Source organism: Ascaphus truei, chromosome 3 (genome assembly GCF_040206685.1).
Source record: "Ascaphus truei isolate aAscTru1 chromosome 3, aAscTru1.hap1, whole genome shotgun sequence".
NCBI lineage: Eukaryota > Metazoa > Chordata > Amphibia > Anura > Ascaphidae > Ascaphus > Ascaphus truei.
The window spans coordinates 48,325,796-48,347,071 of record NC_134485.1 but is presented as its reverse complement, the minus strand read 5'-3'; the positions used below and the strand labels follow the sequence as shown (position 1 = coordinate 48,347,071).

Here is a 21,276-nt window from a genome sequence, read left to right as displayed (position 1 = left end):
TTCAATACATTTCTGAAATACTACAGACTAGACGTACAATCATCAGCTGATGCAAGCTTTGGGCGTAGAGTCTTAGAAACTGTAGTGAAATAAAGTGTAAAGTGTATTAATAAAGGTGGAACTGATAAGACATTAAACTGGTGTTGTCTAATCTGATGTATCCCTCCCTAAAATTTGCACTGCTTGGGTATGTCCCAATGGTGCCCACTGCCAGGGTGATCAGGAAAGGAGAACATTTAAACAACTTACCGTAATTTTCTTTTCCTGGAACCATGGCAGTGGGCACATAGTTACCCTCCCTATGTATGTCTAATGCCTATCAGTTATAAATTTTCAGCTATGGAAGAAACGTAAGACTGGTGTGCAGGTAGAGGGAGGGGCCTTATATGGCCTACCTGCAAAAGTCTACTTCCTGTCCTACCTAGAGTGAGAAGGGATTAACCCAATGGTGCCCACTGCCATGGTTCCAGGAAAAGAAAATTACGGTAAGTTGTTTAAATTTTCTCCTTTCAGCCTCGGAGACCTCCTACTTCCTGAGATACAGGCCCCGTTATGGGGAGCCCGTATCCCTCTAGTCCCGCGGTCACATGACCCACAATTTTAACATGGCGGGGATACCGGCACCCCATAACTGGGCCTGTAACTCGGGAAGTAGGGGGTCCCCGGACCTGAAATCAACTTTGTTCAGCTCAGGAGACCCCCTGCTACAAAACTGTAATTTAAAATTTTTAATAAAACCCTCGCGATAGCCTGTGAGAGGCGCGCATCTATTACACAATGGCAGACGCCGGTATGATTCACACAGCAGGGGTCCCTGCTTTGGGCATCTAATGCGTCGCGGTCATTTCAACAAAAATAACGCGCCAAAACTGAGGAGAATTAGGGGATTATATCGACTTCCAATTCGAGATCCGTTACAATAACGGCCGCTCCATCAGTACCAGAGCGAGTAGTACTCCAGTTCAGAGGAGAACCTTGGACATGTGACAGAAGATAATGAAACAGACGGCTATATTTTGCAGCATCAGTTGCTGTAAATTGTTCACAATTTTGGTGAACTGCACATTTTCCTCCTGCAAATGCTACTAAAGTCTGATTTTATAGATCGATAATCGATTCCTCCCCCCCACCCCCCCCTTGACCACCACCAGAATCTGCACAATCTTGCTTATGAGAGAACCCAACACCCTGGTCCTCTTGAACACATGTGGCCTGAGCACACCTTTTATTCTCATACAAGGATTCGGACACTAGGAGCAGAGTGAATCCCACACTGGCCAAAAGGGAAGACCTTCACATGCGTATGGGTGTATTTTATTAGAAACTCGAACTCACCCATTCAGTAAATTATTATTTTTTTTCAAGATTTTAAAACTACAGTATATTAATAAAATACAATAGCCTAAATATTGTTAGACTATCTGCAATTAGATTTTGTGAAAATAACACAAATATAACGTCACATGATCAGCTAATAACAATAAGAGACAGAGAGCATAATGGAGGAAACCACGAAGGGGATTCTTCAATGCACAGGGAAAAGAGTAATATGAAATTGCAAAGTAGTTTTGTTTATATCTATCGATATCTATCTAAGAAGATAAACAATGCACATGTTGATCAGTCAAATGTTCACGCTATAATAACGCAGTCACCCCAACCTCCAAATAAGGCCACCTGGGTCATCAAGATTATTCTTGCATGGTGGACAAAATATCTTGTCACTTCGGAAGTATAGGCCCTCGAACTTCGAGTAATTGGCTAGAGTATTAGGATATCCTCTGAGGGCCAACAAAGAAAGTACCACCACAGCCTGCAATAGTTTGTTTCTTAAAGTTATCTATTGCCGCATACTCCTGCGCTTGTTTTTTTTCTGTATGTTTTAGGTATGTGTTTTTTTTTTTTGTCAGCTTGGTATAGAAATAACTGATGACAGGAGACCACACCTAGTTTGTACTTGTCAAGAACTCTTGTCCTATCCCAACTGTATCTGGCTGCCATAGGGGGCCAGAAAATACCAAAATACCATTTTTTTTTAATTTTTTTTTTTTTTTTTTTTTTTTAATATAACTTATCTAGACACACACTTTATTTAAAAAATATATCAGTTGTTACATATACACATACACATATATACACACATACACATATATACACATATACACATATATATATACACACACATATATATATATATATACACACACATATACACACACATATACATACACACACACACACACACACACACACACACACACACACACACACATATACACACACATATACACACACACACATACACATATATACACACACAAACACACACACACACACACACACACACACACACCTATACACTGGTGTATTTGACCAAAACGTCAATCTGTGTGGATTAATTTTTTTTCTGTATGAAGACCTCTGAAGTGCCGGTTCCTTCTAGTCTTTGGAGGATGTGTACTGCAGATGTATATTAATTACATATTTTGCCTACTGATTGGGTGGTGGAAGTGGATAGGTATGATTGCAATTAAATAAGGTGTTAATATTAACTCATTTTAAAGTATCTTGGGTAGGGGAAAGGTGTGTTGGCTAGAGCAGCCGTGGGTATTAACCCTGGTTGTATATCTAAGTCACGTGCTCACTGTATGCTGTTTGTGACAGATGGTACATGGGGAGATATTGTTAATTTGAGGGACCTTTTGCGAATGTCAAAAGTGGGCCAGCATAAGAGCTGTGTATTAACCCTTAACCTGTATGCAGGCCATGTGCACACAGGTGTGCTGTATCTGACACAGGGTGCATCCTTTGGGGGGAGGGGGGTTGAGGTCTTTTGAGCACCTTTGCTGCATTTATACTTGGTGGAGTAAGATCAATCACCTACAGCAGTGGTGGGCAAACTGGGGACCTGAAACTTTTCTGCGGGGGGGTGGGGGGGTGTGCGGCCTCTGTAAACTTAATTACCAGGCTCTGGTCACGCGTCTCTGACACCCATTGCCATGGTGACGTGACGTCAAATGACGCCGTGGGTCACGTGTTGTCACATGACCTGTGCAGCATCATTTGACGTATCATTAAACGCGAAGGTGGGGCGCGACCGATGAGGGAGCTGGTGGGGGGAGGGGGGCTCGCAGGCACAGGGAGTTTGCGCACTGCTAACCTGCAGTATAGTGTTTAACAGAGCACCCTATTTATTTGGTTTACAATAAGCCTGTCCCTGAACTAGTCCTGTTACATATGACATTGAAACAGGGGGGCTCCGTAGCTGAACTGCATTAGTTTCAGGTCTGTGGACGCCATGCTTCCCAAATTCCAGGCCTTCGTATCGGGTGCCGGTATCTCCTGCAGCTTTTTAAATGTCCCCGTCATGTGGGCCGTGACGCAGGACAAACCTGCAGGAGATATCCGCTACACATACCTCAGTCTGTACCTCAGGAAACAAGGGGTCTCTATGCATGAAAGTAATGCAGCTCAGCTCTAGAAACCACCTGTTTCAATCCTGTGTGATAATAATAAATGAAAAGTAGCTTCATTATCGTGGCGACCAACCGCTAAAGTAATTAAGGTGTTAAACAGAAGTGCCAGATTTGTTAGGCGTAGGAAGTCTGGGGAAAGGTTGTATTTACCCAGGGTGGGTGGTTTTGGCCTTCTGGGAGGGTTGTGGGAGGGGTTAATGCCTAAATTACTTTAGTGGTTCCTACAGCTAAAGTTATTAAGGGGTTAACGCCTCCTGCTATCCACTCTGGATGCCTAACCATACACCATAGGGCAACTACCCGCATCTAGTGCGGCATTATAGCTGTACCGTATTGAAGTTGCTGTGAGAAGCAAATGCCAGCTTCTATATCCTATGTCGCCTACAAAGTACAATAAAATTAGATTAACTAACCATCGTGCAATAAACATTATTTTAAAATTTGTTTTTTTTTTATTTTGTTTTTTTATGTTCTCCACTTGCACAATTGTGATCAGTCCCACTAATCTAGGCATTACACATCACCTGTATGTTTTATTGAGGGATAATGTCTCTGTTTATAGAATATCTCCTCCTTTCAGAAGGTGGTACTGGTGCAACATGTGTGCAATCCTGTCAAGCTAGCCATTTAGTAAGAAACGCAGTGTATCGCCTGTGTGTGTGTTTGTGTGTGTCCTTTCAGGGCATGAAGTGCAATGCTAGGCTAAAACAATAGTAATTTCTGCCTAAAACAATCAAGACTAAAGAGTTTGAGGCCAAAAAGTAGAGGACATTGACCATCCCAGGAAACGCTTCACTCCTGTCAGATCCAAGTCTCTGCTTCTTAGGGCTGTTCTATAGGGGGCACCTGACGCACACTTTCTGTGGGTATACAGTCCGTGCTGCCGAGACCGACAGGCAGGGAAGGTAGTGTGTGTGTGTGTGTGTGTGTGTGTGTGTGTGTGTTTTATTATTTATTAAAAAAAACATTTGTAAAAATACAATTATTTATTTACATACACATACATACATACGCACTGCCGTGCGTGCGCGGCCCTATTATAGAAAGGCTGACTAACCTCAGCCATCTATAATTGCCACGCGCACTATAGAACAGCCCTTAGAGCCATAATGGTACCTCCTTCCTTTCTTATCACATAATCTTGCCAGCGTAGTCATCTCTACATAGCTAGTCCTAATCTGTCATCTCATGATGCCGCTTAGCACCACCTCCAGATATGACCATGCCTCTTTCCGGCCTCGCAGTCTGCCTCTTGCTCTACTTCCGGTTTCTATACTGTGCTGTTCCTGGCGGTTGGCTATGCCCTTCCTTCTCCGGCCGAACTGTGTGATCCAATGCATTTTGACCATTTTGATGTGTACATATCTTCCCCCATTGACAAAACAGCCATATATTTAAAAAAAACTATCAAAAACCTCAATTGGCCCCAATTGATTCTTTTCATATACATTAACTACATTACAATATTTTTAATATTGACCTGTGTTTTGCATACTCCTTTGGAACGACATGGATTTGTGAAAGTGGTAGGAATACGTCGTACAGGATCATCCATTCAATTTCCATAAGCTTAATACAGGTTTTTCACTGTTTGATTCTTTATTTTTTAACTTCACTGCAACATGTTATATTTAATACGTTGCGCCGTACAATCGCTCTCTTTTACGTAAATATTACTACCTACATTTCTAATTCGGCAGCTAGGATTGTTCTGTAATGATAACATGGAGCATAATAAAATGGAACACGGTTTTAATAAACAAGATGTATTTTTTAATGTTTGTTAAATGGCAATTAGGACATTATACAACAGTCATTGTTTGTCTGATTTTTTTTTTATTTGCACTGCTAAACCATACACACTACTAAATTGGCAAAAAACCTTTTCAGATGAATATTTTCACTTCCCTTTTTTTTTTTTTGGTATACGCTGAATTCCATGTTTCTCATGCAAATTCTTTTGTTTGTCAAAGTATACAGTGAGTGAGTGTAATTAATTTGTTCTAATCCGGCTTTATTTTTTTATTTTATTTTTAAGGTATGCTTTATTTTCCCAACGTTTGAAGAGCATTGAAGGAAATGAAGGCGGTCTGGAAAAGTTTTCAAGAAGTTACCAGTCATTTGGCATCCACGTACAGGAAGATGGTGGAATTTATTCCAAAGAATGGGCCCCTGGAGCAGAGGCTGTGTTTCTTACCGGCGACTTCAGTGAGTATTTAGTAAAGAATAAATATTTTAATGAACATTACTGTACATTAATGTACATGTTGTAAAAATGAATGTAATGCAAGTACAGTACTGTATATTCTTCTTCTAACGTCCATGTAAGATTTAGCAAATTACAGCAGGTGGGCCAATGTATTTTTTAATTTTTCCAATTAAAGAGAATAGCGGCAAAGAACTACTAGAAACTAAAAAAAAACAACAACTTTTTGTTGCACTAACATTACTTTAACAGTTGAATCTTCACTTATCGCAATGAATTTCTGTTTAACAATACTGTATTTGTCGCTTCTTGTATATCACACACTTACTGTACTGTATATGAACATGTATCGTGTGTTATGGTGGAAGTCGAGAGCGGCACACCTGTGAGAACGTGACTTGTATATATGACAAGGGTTAAAACACACGGCTATCTAGCTAACCATCTTTCACCCTCGCCATGTCCCTTAAATGAGTAATAACTCCCCTCAATCCGTGACTATATCTTAAAATGCTACCACCACCAAGGATACAAATAAAAGTTGAATTGCTAGGGACCTTGGTCCCCGTTTACTAAGAGAAATATATAATTAACACATCAAATGTTGCTAAGTGTGTCTGAAAATGTTGTCTCTCTTCAAACCGTGCAAAGTTCAATTAAAGTTCATATCCTATCTGCATGGTTTTTATCCTGAAAATCCTCTTGCTCGGAGCATACAGTAGCATAATACCACCTGATTTGCAATCAGAAAAATTTGCACCATCACCAATGCGACCTCGGGGTTCAGCCACCCAACTTGCAAAAAACTCCTTGGCCCCAGATAACATCCCTTCTAGACAAACATAGAAAACCAGGCCAGGTCTCGACTTCAATAAAACAATTCCTTATATTTTTAAGGTGCAACTCAAATTAACCTCTGGTGTGCCGGATTATTAAAACACTGAATATTTTCTGGCATTTTGACTGATAAAAACTAATACCAACATCAACCTTATTGTGCGTTTTATTTGTATGTAGAACCAGATTACTGGTATGCTCAAAATTATCAGACCAAATGGTGGTGTAAAAATAGAATAGTAAGGCGGTTAACTGCTGCCGCCGGGATATAAAAGGTTCCACACGCAATAAAATAAAGGTTAGTTTATTAGTGCATAATACACAAAAAAGTCTGCCACAGAGCGAACTCTGACGCGTTTCGTCCCACCAGGGACATTGTCAAAGAGTATCCAGCACTATGCCTGGTGATGTGTATATATAGTGCGCCGCTGTTATGTAATTGGTTAATAGGTAAATTGAAGTAGGGTGAGTAATAGCACACCTGATGGCTAATAAACCCATAATTAACACACGGGGCAAGGTTCAAGTGGGGTGTCTACATTGTTGCTTCATTCATTAGTGGGACACTGGACGGAAGAGTGCTTTATTTATTTCTTATTGGAAAATGTTTCTGGACTTTATGTAGGACATGATAATAAAAAATGCACAAATGCGCACCAGGGATTAGTGGAAGGTAATTTATTAAAAATACACAAAAACTGAGGGGATCCAACCCCACCTCAGAACAGCTGTGCAGCTGGACGGCTAAGTACTACCAAGTACTTGGTACGAAACGCGTAGAGGTCACGACAGGTCATCCTGCGCCTGTATGCTGGTAAGCTGAGACGGAGCCTGCAGGAGACAGCACCGGTTTTATCCATATCCGCGGTGCCGAGATCCGGATCCTGTGCAGCCACCGCGAGTCTGCTGACTGTCTCAGTGTGAGTGTCCGTTTCCCCTTGCCAGTGCCCAACCCTATGGCGGTTTCAATACAAATCTGTTGATAGGTTGTTTTCATGTTTGTTTTTTTCTTTCATGTTTTTTATATAAATTTGACTGTATTTGTATACTGTGCAGCTTAGGGTTTAGTCACCATTAGGTGTTCTCCTTGGTAGTACTTAGCCGTCCAGCTGCACAGCTGTTCTGAGGTGGGGTTGGATCCCCTCAGTTTTTGTGTATTTTTAATAAATTACCTTCCACTAATCCCTGGTGCGTATTTGTGCATTTTTTATTATCTTGTTTTTCAGGGTGCCTTCCCCCCTTTCTAAGGGGGGTTCACCTAGATTTGAGAGTTTCTGGGGAGACGCTTTATGTACATGCTGCAAAGGGATCATCCACACCATCACACAGCACGAGCGCTGAATATCCTGTTTTTTCTACCTTTTATGTAGGACATGCCTGTGTACAATTGGTAGCACCAGTTCTTTCCTGGGAGTGATTCTAGGATATTTGCTGCAAATGGTGGTGTAATAGTTTTGTTTGTGTTGGTGGAAACAACACCCTAGCGCAGAAAATCTAAGAAATACTATACCCTTAAATTAAGTGGTTAAATGGTACCAATGTTCCTAAAATAAAAATGCAGTTGTTAAAAGTATAAAAAAAAATATATATATTTAAAAAATTTAATTTAACATATTTATACAAATAATGACAAATACCAAACTATACATTTAGTATACCTAAAACCCTGTTCAAGCTTGAACCATACACCCTAATTATATTCAACACTTTATAAAACATACATATTAATCAAAGCAAACATTTGTTTTATGCACACTAATTAATTAATGCAGTATATTGACATTCAAGGAATATATTTCCAATCAGTGTTCTGTGCTTCAATTGATTTTGCTTAATGTATTTAGGCACTATGGTCCAAGTTAAAAGACCAAGAAGAATATTTGTCTCTACTTTGTGTCTCTGATAAGGATTTAATACACCCTCTTCCCTGATCACAGGGGAATAGACAAACCCAGTAAAATCTAGTTGGATTTCCACCATGTAAAGCTGTTATTATGGTAACATGAAGTTACTCCATGATGTTAGAATGATGTGCTGTTTCCAATGGAGTGTATGTGTATATATCGGAGATACAGATACAGACTACATCAGACACAGCCTGAAGTAACAAGCATAAAAGCATCTTTTTTCTGAAGAAGAGATATAGAGATATATACATATAAATATATTCCTTGAATGTCAATATACTGCATTAACTAATTAGTGTGTGAAAAAATGTTTGCTTTGATTAATATGTATGTTTTATTAAGTGTTGAATATAATTAGGGTTTATGTTTCAAGCAGGGTTTTAGGTATACTAAACTTAGTTTGGCATTTGTCGTTAATTATTATTTTGTGTAATCGTGCTAAAATTAATTAAAAAAAATACAGCTCAACCCCGTTATAGCGCGATCCGCTATAACGCGGACCGCTTATAACGCGGTTTGAGCGTGGACCCCAAATTTAAAAAAAAAAAAATATTTTTTTTTACATTTTTTTACATTTTTTTTGTACACACACTGCATACATTCACAGCACACTGCATACAATCACAGCACACTGCATACATTCACAGCACACTGCACACACTCACAGCAAACTGCACACGCTCGCAGCACACTGCATACATTCACAGCACACTGCATACATTCACAGCACCCTGCACACGCTCGCAGCACACTGCACACGCTCGCAGCACACTGCACACACTCACAGCACACTGCACACACTCACAGCACACTACACACACTCACTGCACACTACACACACTCACTGCACACTACACACACTCACTGCACACTGCACACACTCACTGCACACTGCACACACTCACTGCACACTGCACACACTCACTGCACACACTCACTGCACACACTCACTGCACACACTCACTGCACACACTCACTGCACACACACACTGCACACACACACTGCACACACTCACTGCACACTGCACACACTCACTGCACACACTCACTGCACACTGCACACTGCACACACTCACTACACACACTCACTACACACACTCACTGCACACACTCACTGCACACACTCACTGCACACACTCACTGCACACACTCACTGCACAAACTCACTGCACACACTCACTGCACACACTCACTGCTCACTGCACACTGCACACACTCACTGCACACTGCACACACTCACTGCACACTGCACACTCTCACTGCACACTGCACACACTCACTGCACACACTCACTGCACACTGCACACACTCACTGCACACTGCACACACTCACTGCACACTGCACACACTCACTGCACACTGCACACACTCACTGCACACACTCACTGCACACAGACACACACTCACTGCACACAGACACACACTCACTGCACACAGACACACACTCACTGCACACAGACACACACTCACTGCACACAGACACACACTCACTGCACACAGACACACACTCACTGCACACAGACACACACTCACTGCACACAGACACACACTCACTGCACACAGACACACTGTCTCTTTAAGGGAGCTTGCTCTCGCAAGACGGAGAAGAGCTACCAGATGCCGGGTAAGTGCTGTGTGTTGTTGCCGCTGCCCCACCAGGTCTGGGAACGCTGGGAGAGTTCTCAGCTTTCCCCCTCCGGCAGACACTGTACCACCACAGCGGTGTTCGCGGGTGGCCCCCGAGGACCGCACTATAACGGGGTTAAGCTGTATATATATTTTTTATACTTTAAACAACTGCATTTTTATTTTAGGAACCTCGGTACCATTTAAGGGTATAGTATGTCTTAGATTTTCTGCGCTAGGGTGTTTTTTCCACAAACTATACAGTATATGTTTTAGGGAGTTGAGATCCCCTTACCTTCACCCATGCAGCGGAAATCTGTAAAATGTAAATATTGGTTTGTGATATGTCTAACCACCACATGATTGTAGATAATATCCATTAGTTCCCACAATCTTCTCTTCACAGTTTTGTTTGTGTGTCTATTGGCTCTGCATTTTTTTTCTGAGGCTTGGCAGTACAAACTGTATTTGTTGTATGCTGATGGTTTTTTCAGATAACTAATTTTATAGGTTTCATTCCTCCAAAACATAGCTAAGGAAGCTACAAGAATTAAAAGTACCAAGGTGATTCCGCACCTGGTTTTTATTTTTTCTACATGTTCCTACATGCAACACAAGCTTGTTGCCCCCTAGCAGGTACATGTCTACAGGACAGATGACTATAGCCAGGCAGTAGGAAGGCTGATTCGAAGGAGGGACGACGAAGACGGGGCGGCGAGGAGAGTTTGTTCCTGGTTGCTGCTGGAGAAGTCTGAGGGAGAGCTGTGCAGCTGGAAGAGGCACACAGCTGAGCCCACAGTGGATGACCAGACCACAAGGAGAAAGGAACGAGAGAGACCCTGGAGTGAACAGCCCCTGGATCCAAGAGCTGCTGCAGACTGATAACCGGGCTCTGAGGAGTACAACCCAAGGGATCTAAATTATTTGGTAACCCGAGAGGCTCCTCGACCAAAGCTGAAAGTGGGTCAGCAGCCTAATGGACCAGGGGAGCTGAGTAAATGAAGAGGGGATCCTCCTCTTCATAAAAGTCTACCTAAGTCTTTGTGATGAGGCAGGCCTACTACAGTATATAACACAGATTATAAGCGCTCCAACGGTCATGCTAGCACCTACACACGGAAATGCAGTTTTGTTCTAACCCCAAAAAACTAAGCTATAAATGCTTAATCGTAAAGAGTGCTTGGCTTATCTAAACTGTGCTTAAATACTGTTAATTAAATGATTACAATAATAATTATTTTTCAGAGTTGAGTAATAAATAATTTAAAGGTACTGTACACATTATTTCAAGAATTTTAGAAGCAAAAAAGGTGAATTACTACATATAATTAGGGGGAGAGGGAAATCTTAGTAGAGTATAATTGGGCTCTCTTCATATCTTCCACAAATCAAAACAAAATTTCCATTTTGAAACTAGAACATTAGCTGTCCTTTATTACAGTATATGCATCAATATTGATACTAGTTTCAGGTGTTTTTTTTTTTTTTTTTTTAATGTACCTGTTACTCTAAACCTATTTCAGCACTACAGTATTACAAAACTATATAATCACATATTGCACATCATACACCATTGAATACAAATATGAAATGATATCAACATGCATAAATTACTTATATGTGGGTTCCCCCTAAAGTAACATACTGTACAGTAATTTGGATATGACAATTATAACAAGTTTGTCAAGAATTAACTTAATGAATGCCTGATCTTAAGTGTGGTTTTTAATTTCTCTACAAATTGAGTTATCTTTAAGTGTACTATAAATAGCCCATAAATTCAGAAGGGGGAAAAAACAAACAAAACACCAGTCCCCTGTACGTATTTCATATCCGGGATTAGGATATAGCATCCACTTTAATTCACTTGTAGATGATAATTAATCAATGTTCAACAAAGTTAAAAAGTGTTCCATCTCTGAAAGTAACATTCTCGACAGAATTCTCATCTCGTGTGACCACTGGGAAAGAAATTCCATCCACATATCTACTTCCGATATTCAGGAGGACATCACTCCTCTGTTTTGAGGTCTGTCACTTCTGAATCGTATTGCTGTTGAAAAAACCTCGCTGTCGTCTTCTCAGAGATACTGGAAAACTTTGTTTTGCTGTCACGCTTCTCCTGTGCTATCTTGATTTTATAGTACCAATATTCATTTCGCCTTCTGTTCCTCAGGCTTCTTTTGGGTCTGGAAGTGCTCTTTGCTAAATGGGGTACATAAATATCACAAATACATATGTACAGTACAATATATTCACAGAAACAATAAAAAATGTTTTGTGGTCATTCCCCAGATCAGATCAATTTAACTTCCCTTTTCACCAATTCTTGATCGAGATCACCTTTTCTAATCCTTAAATTAACTTAGTCCCACATACCTTTAAATCCTGAAACCTCTTCATTGTGAATTTTGAGCTACTGCACTCGTTAGCCTATTGTGTTTTAATTTCCCCTACATGTTTAAGTTCCCTTTTGCATAACTCACATTTCATTTTTTCGTACATATGTAGGACAATTTACATGACAGTAAATTGACTACTGAACACATCCTGCAATTTACAAAACTACTCATTCTGTATTAACTATTACCTTTAACATTACTGAACACTTTAGTTTTGTTAATGTATTTACAGGCTGAACAGTTACCACATGCAAAGTTGCCTATTTCCTGATCACCCTGGCAGTGGGCACCATTGGGATAATCCCTTCTCACTCTAGGTAGGACAGGAAATAGACTTTTGCAGGTAGGCCATATAAGGCCCCTCCCTCTACCTGCACCTTAGTCTTTTTCCTGTCCTCACAGCTAGGTGTAGGATTTTTTTATTTTCTAACAGGACTCACCTACTGCACCTTGTGCAGATATCCAGGGTCTCAGCCTCTCTGCCCTGAAGCTCCGATCGACGCGCCCTATGGGTGGCAAGACGGAGACCCCTTAGAGTCGGGGGAGCCCCTGTTGGGGGGGGGGGAGCAGCTGCAGCCGCGGGTGGGGAAGCTTAGGTGCAAAGCCCCAGGACCAAACAAAGGCACACAGCAGCTGCAGCTGGGAGCCGTGGAGGCCCAGACTCACCGCATTAGCGTCTGGTACGCTGCGGTAAAGTACCCAGGAGCCCGCTACACGCGGAGGGGGGAGCAGCCATAGCTGCGAGCGGAAGGCTCAATGACCGCACTAGCGTCTGTGGATGCGGCGGTAAAACTACCCCAGGAGCCCCGCTACACGCGGAGGCGGGAGCAGCCACAGCTGCGAGCGGAAGGCTCAATGACCGCACTAGCGTCTGTGGATGCGGCGGTAAAACTACCCCAGGAACTCTGCTAGAAGCGGAAGGAGTAGCAGCTTTAGCTGCGAACCGTGAAAGGTTCTTTTGACCGCGTGAGTATTTGAAATACTGCGGAAAAAAAGGGTACAGTACACGCGGCCGCTTGGGAGCGCGCGCGTCACGCCGGCAGATACGTGCACAGCACGTGAGCCGTGCACGAGCACTTGATGACGTCAGAGAAGCGACGACCACACTGTGTGTATGTGTGAGGAGAGCTGCAGCATGGAACGCTCAGCAGGGAGAAGCCAAGTGCTGGAAATGGATTCAAAAACGGAAACACCCAAAACTTCAGTTCCCAAGACTAGGTGAGTCCTTAGTTTTAGTTCTACAGGGGAAAGAGAGATGGTGTATATATATACATTAGGGTGTATGTTTAGTATTTATTTTGTTTTTATAATTTAGTTCGGTGGTTACCCTCCCAGAAGCAGAATCTTCAAAAGGGAAGGGGGAATCCCTGCAACATAAAAGAAAGGTTGCTAAATTGTCTTAAGGCAGCAGCAGGTGACAATGAACAAATGAGCAATTTCCTTGTATTAATGAAGGAGGCAGTTAAACAGAGTGTGGATGAAGCAGTCCAGCAAGCAGTTAACCCTACGCAGAAAAGATCTAGATCCCAAACCAGTTTGGATAAAGGGAAAGGGTTTTCGTCAGATGAGTCTGAAATTGATTGTTTTCAAATATCAGAAGGGGAAGTGGATTCATCAGATCAAGATATTCAGGAGGAAGAATCTGAATTTGATGTAGAGATGGTGGATCCACTTATCAAAGCCATGAGACAGGCGTTAGAACTAGAAGACACTGAGGAGTTAACCCACAAGAAGGAATAACTTTTTGGGGCAAGACAAAAGAAAGGTAGAGAGTTTCCTATCCATCAAGTGATTAAAGACCTCATTCAGGTGGAACTTGCTCGACCAGACGCCAAAATATTTGCGCCTAAAAGATTTGGGAAGATGTATCCATTCCCACAGGAAGAGGTAAAAAATTGGTAGGTTAGCCCAAGGGTGGATACTGCTATTTCCAGAATAGTAAAAAAGACCACAATCCCAATAGAGGAAACTGCGTCACTAAGGGACGCTATGGATAAGAAAATGGATTATGTTTTAAAAAAAGCATATGTTACCGCAGGAACAGCCTACAAACCTGCCATAGCAACTACGTCAGCAGCAAGGGCTATGCGAGTATGGATTGCCAACATTGAAGAGGCAATAGACAAAGGCGTAAAAAGAAGTGCTATTCTTAAAGCACTGTCAGAAGTAAAATGGGCAACAGATTACATAGCAGAAGCTTCGTTGGATGCAGTAAAATTAGCTTCCAAATCTATGGCACTGATGGTATCAGCAAGAAGGGCTTTATGGCTCAGACAGTGGATGGCTGACACAGCATCAAAGAATACCTTGTGTGCATTACCATTTGAAGGTGAATTCCTCTTCGGCAGCAAACTGGATGCAATAATAACAAAAGCATCAGGAGGTAAGAGCACTTTTTTACCTCAGGAATACAGAGCCAGAAGATTCGGCTTCCAACAGGCTAATAGAAACCAGTATAAAGAAGCAAAGACATATAGACCTGGTAGGTCTTTCCCAAGACAAACAACATGGAGAGGTGGCCAGAATCGGCTTTTTCGTGGCTCCAGAGGAAGAGGATCATTCACAAGGAATAAGTCCACATGAAGGTCAGAGGGCCCAGCAATTGTCCGTAGGAGGGCGGCTGAGACAGTTTTATACAACATGGGCCCAAACAATACTGGACAATTGGGTATTACAGACCATTCGTCAGGGGTACAACATAGAATTCAGGGAGATACCAAGAAGGAATATGGGCGTAATAACATGTATACAGTCCAAGGAAAAAAGAAGACAGATGAATTCGGCTTTAAAGAAATTATTACGAGCAGAAGTAATAAAGAAGGTACCTCAGGAAGACAGAGGAAGCGGAATTTATTCCAGGATTTTTCTAGTAAAAAAACCTACTGGGGATTACAGAGCAATCCTAGACCTAAGAAGGGTAAATTCATTCTTGAAGATAAGAAAATTCAAGATGGTGTCCTTGAATCTGATTATTCAAGAAATACAACCAGGAGACTGGATGGTGGCGATAGACTTAAAAGACGCTTATCTGCATGTGCCCATAGCAAAAGGACATCAAAGATTCCTAAGGTTTGCAGTAAATCAAGATCATTATCAGTACACAGCGCTGCCATTTGATCTGGCTACTTCCCCAAGGACGTTTACAAAGGTTCTAGCCCCTCTAGTGGCAGAAATGAGAGAAAGGGGGGTAGAAATATACCCTTACCTGGACGACATCCTGGTAAAGTCAAAGGATTTGGAGAAACTCCAACAAGACCAAAATATGGTAATAACCTTCCTAGAACATCACGGTTGGTTAATAAACAGAGACAAGAGCCATCTCGTACCCACTCAGCTGTTAAGATTTCTGGGCGTAGAATTCGATACAGCAAAAGGAGAAGTGAGACTACCAGAGGCAAAAAGACAAGACATAGCCATACAAACAAAGAAGCTCAGGAAAGCTACCAGGACTTCAGCAGAAGAATGCATGAAGCTCCTAGGGAAATTCGCTTCAACATTAAGCGTCACAAAATGGGCAGCACTACATATGAGACCACTGCAAAACAATTTCCTACAACAATGGAATGGGAATCACAAAGACACAAGACAAAGAATCTTGTTACACCCACACACAAAACAGGAATTAAAGTGGTGGGAAGATACCCGAAACCTGGGAAAAGGAAAAACGCTACAACCAGTACACTGGTTAAGAATTACAACAGATGCGAGCAAAACAGGTTGGGGTGCCCAGATGGGAGAAAAGGTGGTGCAAGGAACCTGGGGAAACCAGGAAAAGCACCTGCCATCAAATCTACTGGAATTAAAAGCAGTACCCTAGAAGCAGGCCCTAGAAGCTTTCCAAGACCATATAAGAGGTGGCTGTATAAAAATAGAATCAGACAACAGGTCAGTTGTCAAGTATGTAGCCAAGCAAGGAGGAAGCAGGAGCAGAAAGCTGATGAATCTCACAGCAGAAATCCTCTTTTGGGCAGAACGCCACTTGTTGGATTTTACAGCCATACATATCCCAGGACTAGAAAATGTCACAGCAGATTTTCTAAGTCGGAACATCATACACCCAGGAGAATGGTCATTAGATCCAGAGGTGTTTCAAGAATTGGTAGAGCGATGGGGTCATCCAGACATAGATCTCATGGCGACACCCCAGAACTGCAAGGTAAGGAACTACTGTGCCAGACAGTTTCATCCAAGTGCACAAGCTACAGATGCTCTCAGCTTCAAATGGGACTTCAAGTTGGTGTACTTGTTCCCTCCAATTCCCCTAATTCCAAAAACAATCAGGAAAATCGGGGAAGACCAAGCAGAGGTGATATTCATAGCACCATATTGGCCAAGAAGGCTTTGGTTCACACACTTGGTAAATATGGCAGTAGACGCACCATGGCACATACCAGATCGCAAAGGACTGATGCGACAAGGACCAATATGTCATCCGAATGCCAAACAATGGGCTTTGACGGCATGGCGATTGAGCAGGAAACATTGAGACTGAAGGGTTGTTCAGACAAAACAATTCAAACCCTTTTACAAGCAAGGAAAAGTTCCACATCAAGTGTATACCATAGAATCTGGCTTTGCTTTTGCGATTGGTGTGAAAAAGAGAAACAAAATTTCCTTTCACCTGGAATTGTATCTATAGTGGAGTTCCTGCATAAAGGATTTGAGAAAGGTCTCAGTCTCAGCTCGTTAAAAGTACAGGTGTCTGCATTATCAGCCTTGTTGGAAAGAAATCTGGCAATGGAAAGATTGATCATCAGGTTCTTTCAGGCAGTTAAAAGGTTAAGACCTCAAATCAAAAACAGGGTACCTACATGGGACTTGTCCCTAGTATTGGATGTACTAACAGCAGCTCCGTTTGAACCTATAGAGGAGATAGGCCTAAAATGGTTGTCATGGAAAATGGCGTTTCTGATAGCAATCACCTCAGCAAGGAGAGTGGGAGAACTACAGGCGCTATCTGCCAAGGAACCATTCCTAGTCATATATCAAGACAAGGCAGTTCTCAGACAAGTGCATCAATTCCTGCCAAAGGTGGTATCACAGTTCCACATGAATCAAGAGATTGTGATTCCGTCATTTTGTCCAGAACCAAAAAATAAGAAAGAAGAAAGACTACACAAGTTAGACGTGGTAAGATGTCTAAAGGTGTACCTGGAAAGGATGCAAGATGTCAGAAAGTCAGACAAACTATTCATCATTCCAGAGGGAACAAAGAAAGGTCAAGCAGCATCAAAGACAACAATTTCCCAGTGGATCGTGTCTTGTATTAAAAAAGCTTATGAAAGCAAAGGACAAGATAAACCTTTGAACATTAAAGCTCATTCTACAAGGGCCATGGCTACTTCATGGGCATTTAAGGCCCAGGCTACACCAGGACAAATATGCAAAGCAGCTGTCTGGTCCTCATTCAATACATTCTTGAAATACTACAGACTAGACGTACAATCATCAGCTGACGCAAGCTTTGGGCGTAGAGTGTTAGAAACTGTAGTAAAATAAAGTGTAAAGTGTATTAATAAAGGTTAAACTGATAAGGCATTAAACTGGTGTTGTCTTTTCTGATGTATCCCTCCCTAAAATTTGCACTGCTTGGGTATGTCCCAATGGTGCCCACTGCCAGGGTGATCAGGAAAGGAGAAAATTTAAACAACTTACCGTAATTTTCTTTTCCTGGAACCATGGCAGTGGGCACATAGGCATTAGACATACATAGGGAGGGTAACTATGTGCCCACTGCCATGGTTCCAGGAAAAGAAAATTACGGTAAGTTGTTTAAATTTTCTCCTTTCTCTGTTTTTTGAGCCACATTGAGCCTTGCTGTATTGGCACATAATGGCTCTGTAACTAGAACATCCCTAATTGTTGGTTCTCTTCCTATCATTATCGGAAAATCTGATTAGTACTTATCCTCAGAGAATCCCAAAGTCTAGAAATTAATCTTTTAACCTCCTTTCAGTTTGAACCAAACTGACAACCATATTGTATTTTGCAACCTCTCCTTTATCATAGGGGACAGAACATCATGTGCGATACAAAACTTCCTTCAAACTTTTCTTAATGAGATTCTTAATTAAACTATCCTCTTGCAGTGAACCGTTTACATTTCACCACCTGCTTTAATACAGTTGTAGCAAGATTTGCTGTGTGAGAGCCACAGCCAAAACATCAAGCTGCTACGACACCTGAGACCGTGTCTGCTTTGGCCACACTGCAGGAGGTCCGTGCTTCTGGATTTAATCCCCTGCAGATTTAATTCCCCTGGGCCAACGTGGTTGCAGGACTGCAGCCAGCCCTGGTGCGAAAGACCTGTTCTCTTTGCGACATCTGTACGTTTTCTCACTGCAATTTCATTTCAGTCTGAAGAATTCTTCTTTTGTGATTGTTTTAATTGTGTAATGTGAACTTTGACATGAAGGATACCATCAGCAGTATTTTTTCTGAAGTCGGTTACTATCATACCATTTTTTAATTTTAGGATTAAATCCTAAAGTCACCGTTTTTCTCACTACAGCTACACATGAGCAACAAATTGCAGTTATTTTTATTGAGTTTATCAATTGGTGCAGTTAACCCTATGACGCCTCGCCTTTCATATATTCCATTTATAAACCTGATCCATAGTAGCAAGTTTGCCTACAAGCTCGAGATCCAAGGGACCCCCCCCCCCCTCCACCAAACTAAGTAGTTTCGGCACCCATTTCTGTTCCCTGAGTTTGTAGACAAAAAAATATATATATGGGTTTAAATATTCACAATTACATAATTTTGTCTCTGAAATTTGTGGCCACTACTCTTTAGAAATGCTCTCCCTGCTCATAAATTAGACTTGTGGGGTATACTACTCCTATAGTTCTTCCACATATAGATGGCACTGAAGAAGCCGGGTGAGCCTTTTTCAGAGGGGCGATCTTCACGTCACCAGCTACTCGTCATTTTTGCAAATGTTGCGATTACTGGTATTTGTGGCTTTCTGCATTCTGTGATAGCAATGCTGTCAAAAGAGCCTATAGACTTGGTCCAGCAAAATATCAAGGAGAAAGCCATCACTGCTCCTGGTCTAAGTGAAAATGATGATAGTGAAAAAAAACAGACTTCTGCGAGCTTACAAGAACTGAGGAGGCATTGTATACGAGGGATCCAAGATATTAATTTTCCATGACTATTTGATGGCAGTCTCTAACAAAAGCAGAGAGTTTGGAAAACTTTGTAGCTCTTGTTTAAACAAAACAAGAGATTTACTTGGGTGGCTTCAGCCACTTTGAGATTTTTCACGGCGAATGGAGTAAAAATCTTCACTGAGGCCAGAGCACCATAAAGATATTGAAGACAGGCGAGCGGATCATGATCAGAGGCGTGCACAGGATCGTCCTTCACCAACCGGAGGATTGGGTTGCAGCGAGGATACGGCGTGGAGCTAATAGCAGCAGAAGATACATTGTTTAAGTATCAAGACTTAATTATGGTTCTTTTTGTTATATAAGGAGTATATATGGGGGCTGATTTCTCCAACTGTACCTATATAATTTGAGACTCTATGTAGATTTTAACTGTGCAGATATGTATGTTCAATATTTGTAGGGTTAATTTAGCAAGAAATGATTGCAAATATACAGTAGCAAGTTGCTTTAATATAATTATAAATAGTTAAATGTGTTAGAAGCTCAGGTGTTAGAATTAGATTAGACCAATGCACTGTATTGATCAGTAAATAGAAGGGCGGAGCTGGGGGGGAGCTGAAGGGAAAGTAAAACTGGATAGAATTTTTACTTATGGAAAAAGGTAAGTCAACATATGTTAAAATCTGTTATTTGTTGTGTTTTTTTAGGTTAGTGTTTTTTTTCCCTCCCTTTTTGTTATGTATTTTACATGCCACACTTGACTGTTTATCCACACAGTCTCCCCACTGTGCTAAGAATTATGAATAACTTCCCTGCGTATATACTTTGAGTGCAAGTTCCCTATGAGCACTATTTCTTGGAATGTTAAAGGAATTAATTCCCCTATTAAAAGAAATAAAATCCTGAAGCACCCTAAGCGTCTTAAAGCCGAAATTACATTAATTCAGGAAACTCATCTAGATGCAACAGAAAGTGAAAAACTTAGAGACTGGATAGGTAAATGTATATATTTCCCAGCAGTAGGGAAAAAGGAGGAGTAGCTGTTTTAATAAACAAGTCTTTGTCTTACGAAGTTATCTCCACTGGAGGGGAGAGCGGTACAATGCCTTGTTAGAATATATAATGTTTATGGCCCAAATTAATATGATTAACATTTTGTACAAATTCTGACTGATACTATACTCACTGGAAAAGACAGTACAGTAATTTGATAGCAGGAGGGGATTTTAATTGGGTAATGGATCCATTTATGGATAAATCAGTCCAGATTCAAGGGAATCAAGGCTAACACTGGTGCAAAAAGGCACACAGGGGTTTAAGGATATTTTGTGTCTGGGAGACTGCTGCCAAATGTTTAACCCTCTGGAAATAGAATATACTTTTTTTTTTTTTTCTCGCACACCCACATACTGTAATTAATTTCCAGAATAGATTATATTTTTGCCAATAGTCGGGTAATGGGGAAGGTCACAGATACTGAAATAGAAGATATAATCATCTCTGATCATGCCCCAGTAGGGGTGGAGGTTAATATGGAACAAAGAGCGCATGGAGATAAAATATGGAGATTTCCGTCTTTCTTGTATAATAAGAAGAATTTAAAGCATTTCTTCTAAATAAGTGGCTTTATTTTAAGGAAACTAATGCGGCTCATTGCAACTCAGGAAAGTTATTTTGGGAGACTAGAAAAGCAGTTTTAAGAGG

General features: G+C 41.3%; 1 protein-coding gene across 1 annotated transcript in view; it reads left to right on the top strand.

Annotated features, from left to right (window-relative positions):
- The window catches only part of GBE1 (1,4-alpha-glucan branching enzyme 1), a 259,599-nt gene that overhangs the window by 51,376 nt on the left and 186,947 nt on the right, over positions 1-21,276 (top strand). The window contains exon 2 of the mRNA XM_075593996.1: positions 5,515-5,684. Coding sequence (XP_075450111.1) covers positions 5,515-5,684 — 170 coding nt within the window. The remainder of the gene's footprint in view (positions 1-5,514; positions 5,685-21,276) is intronic.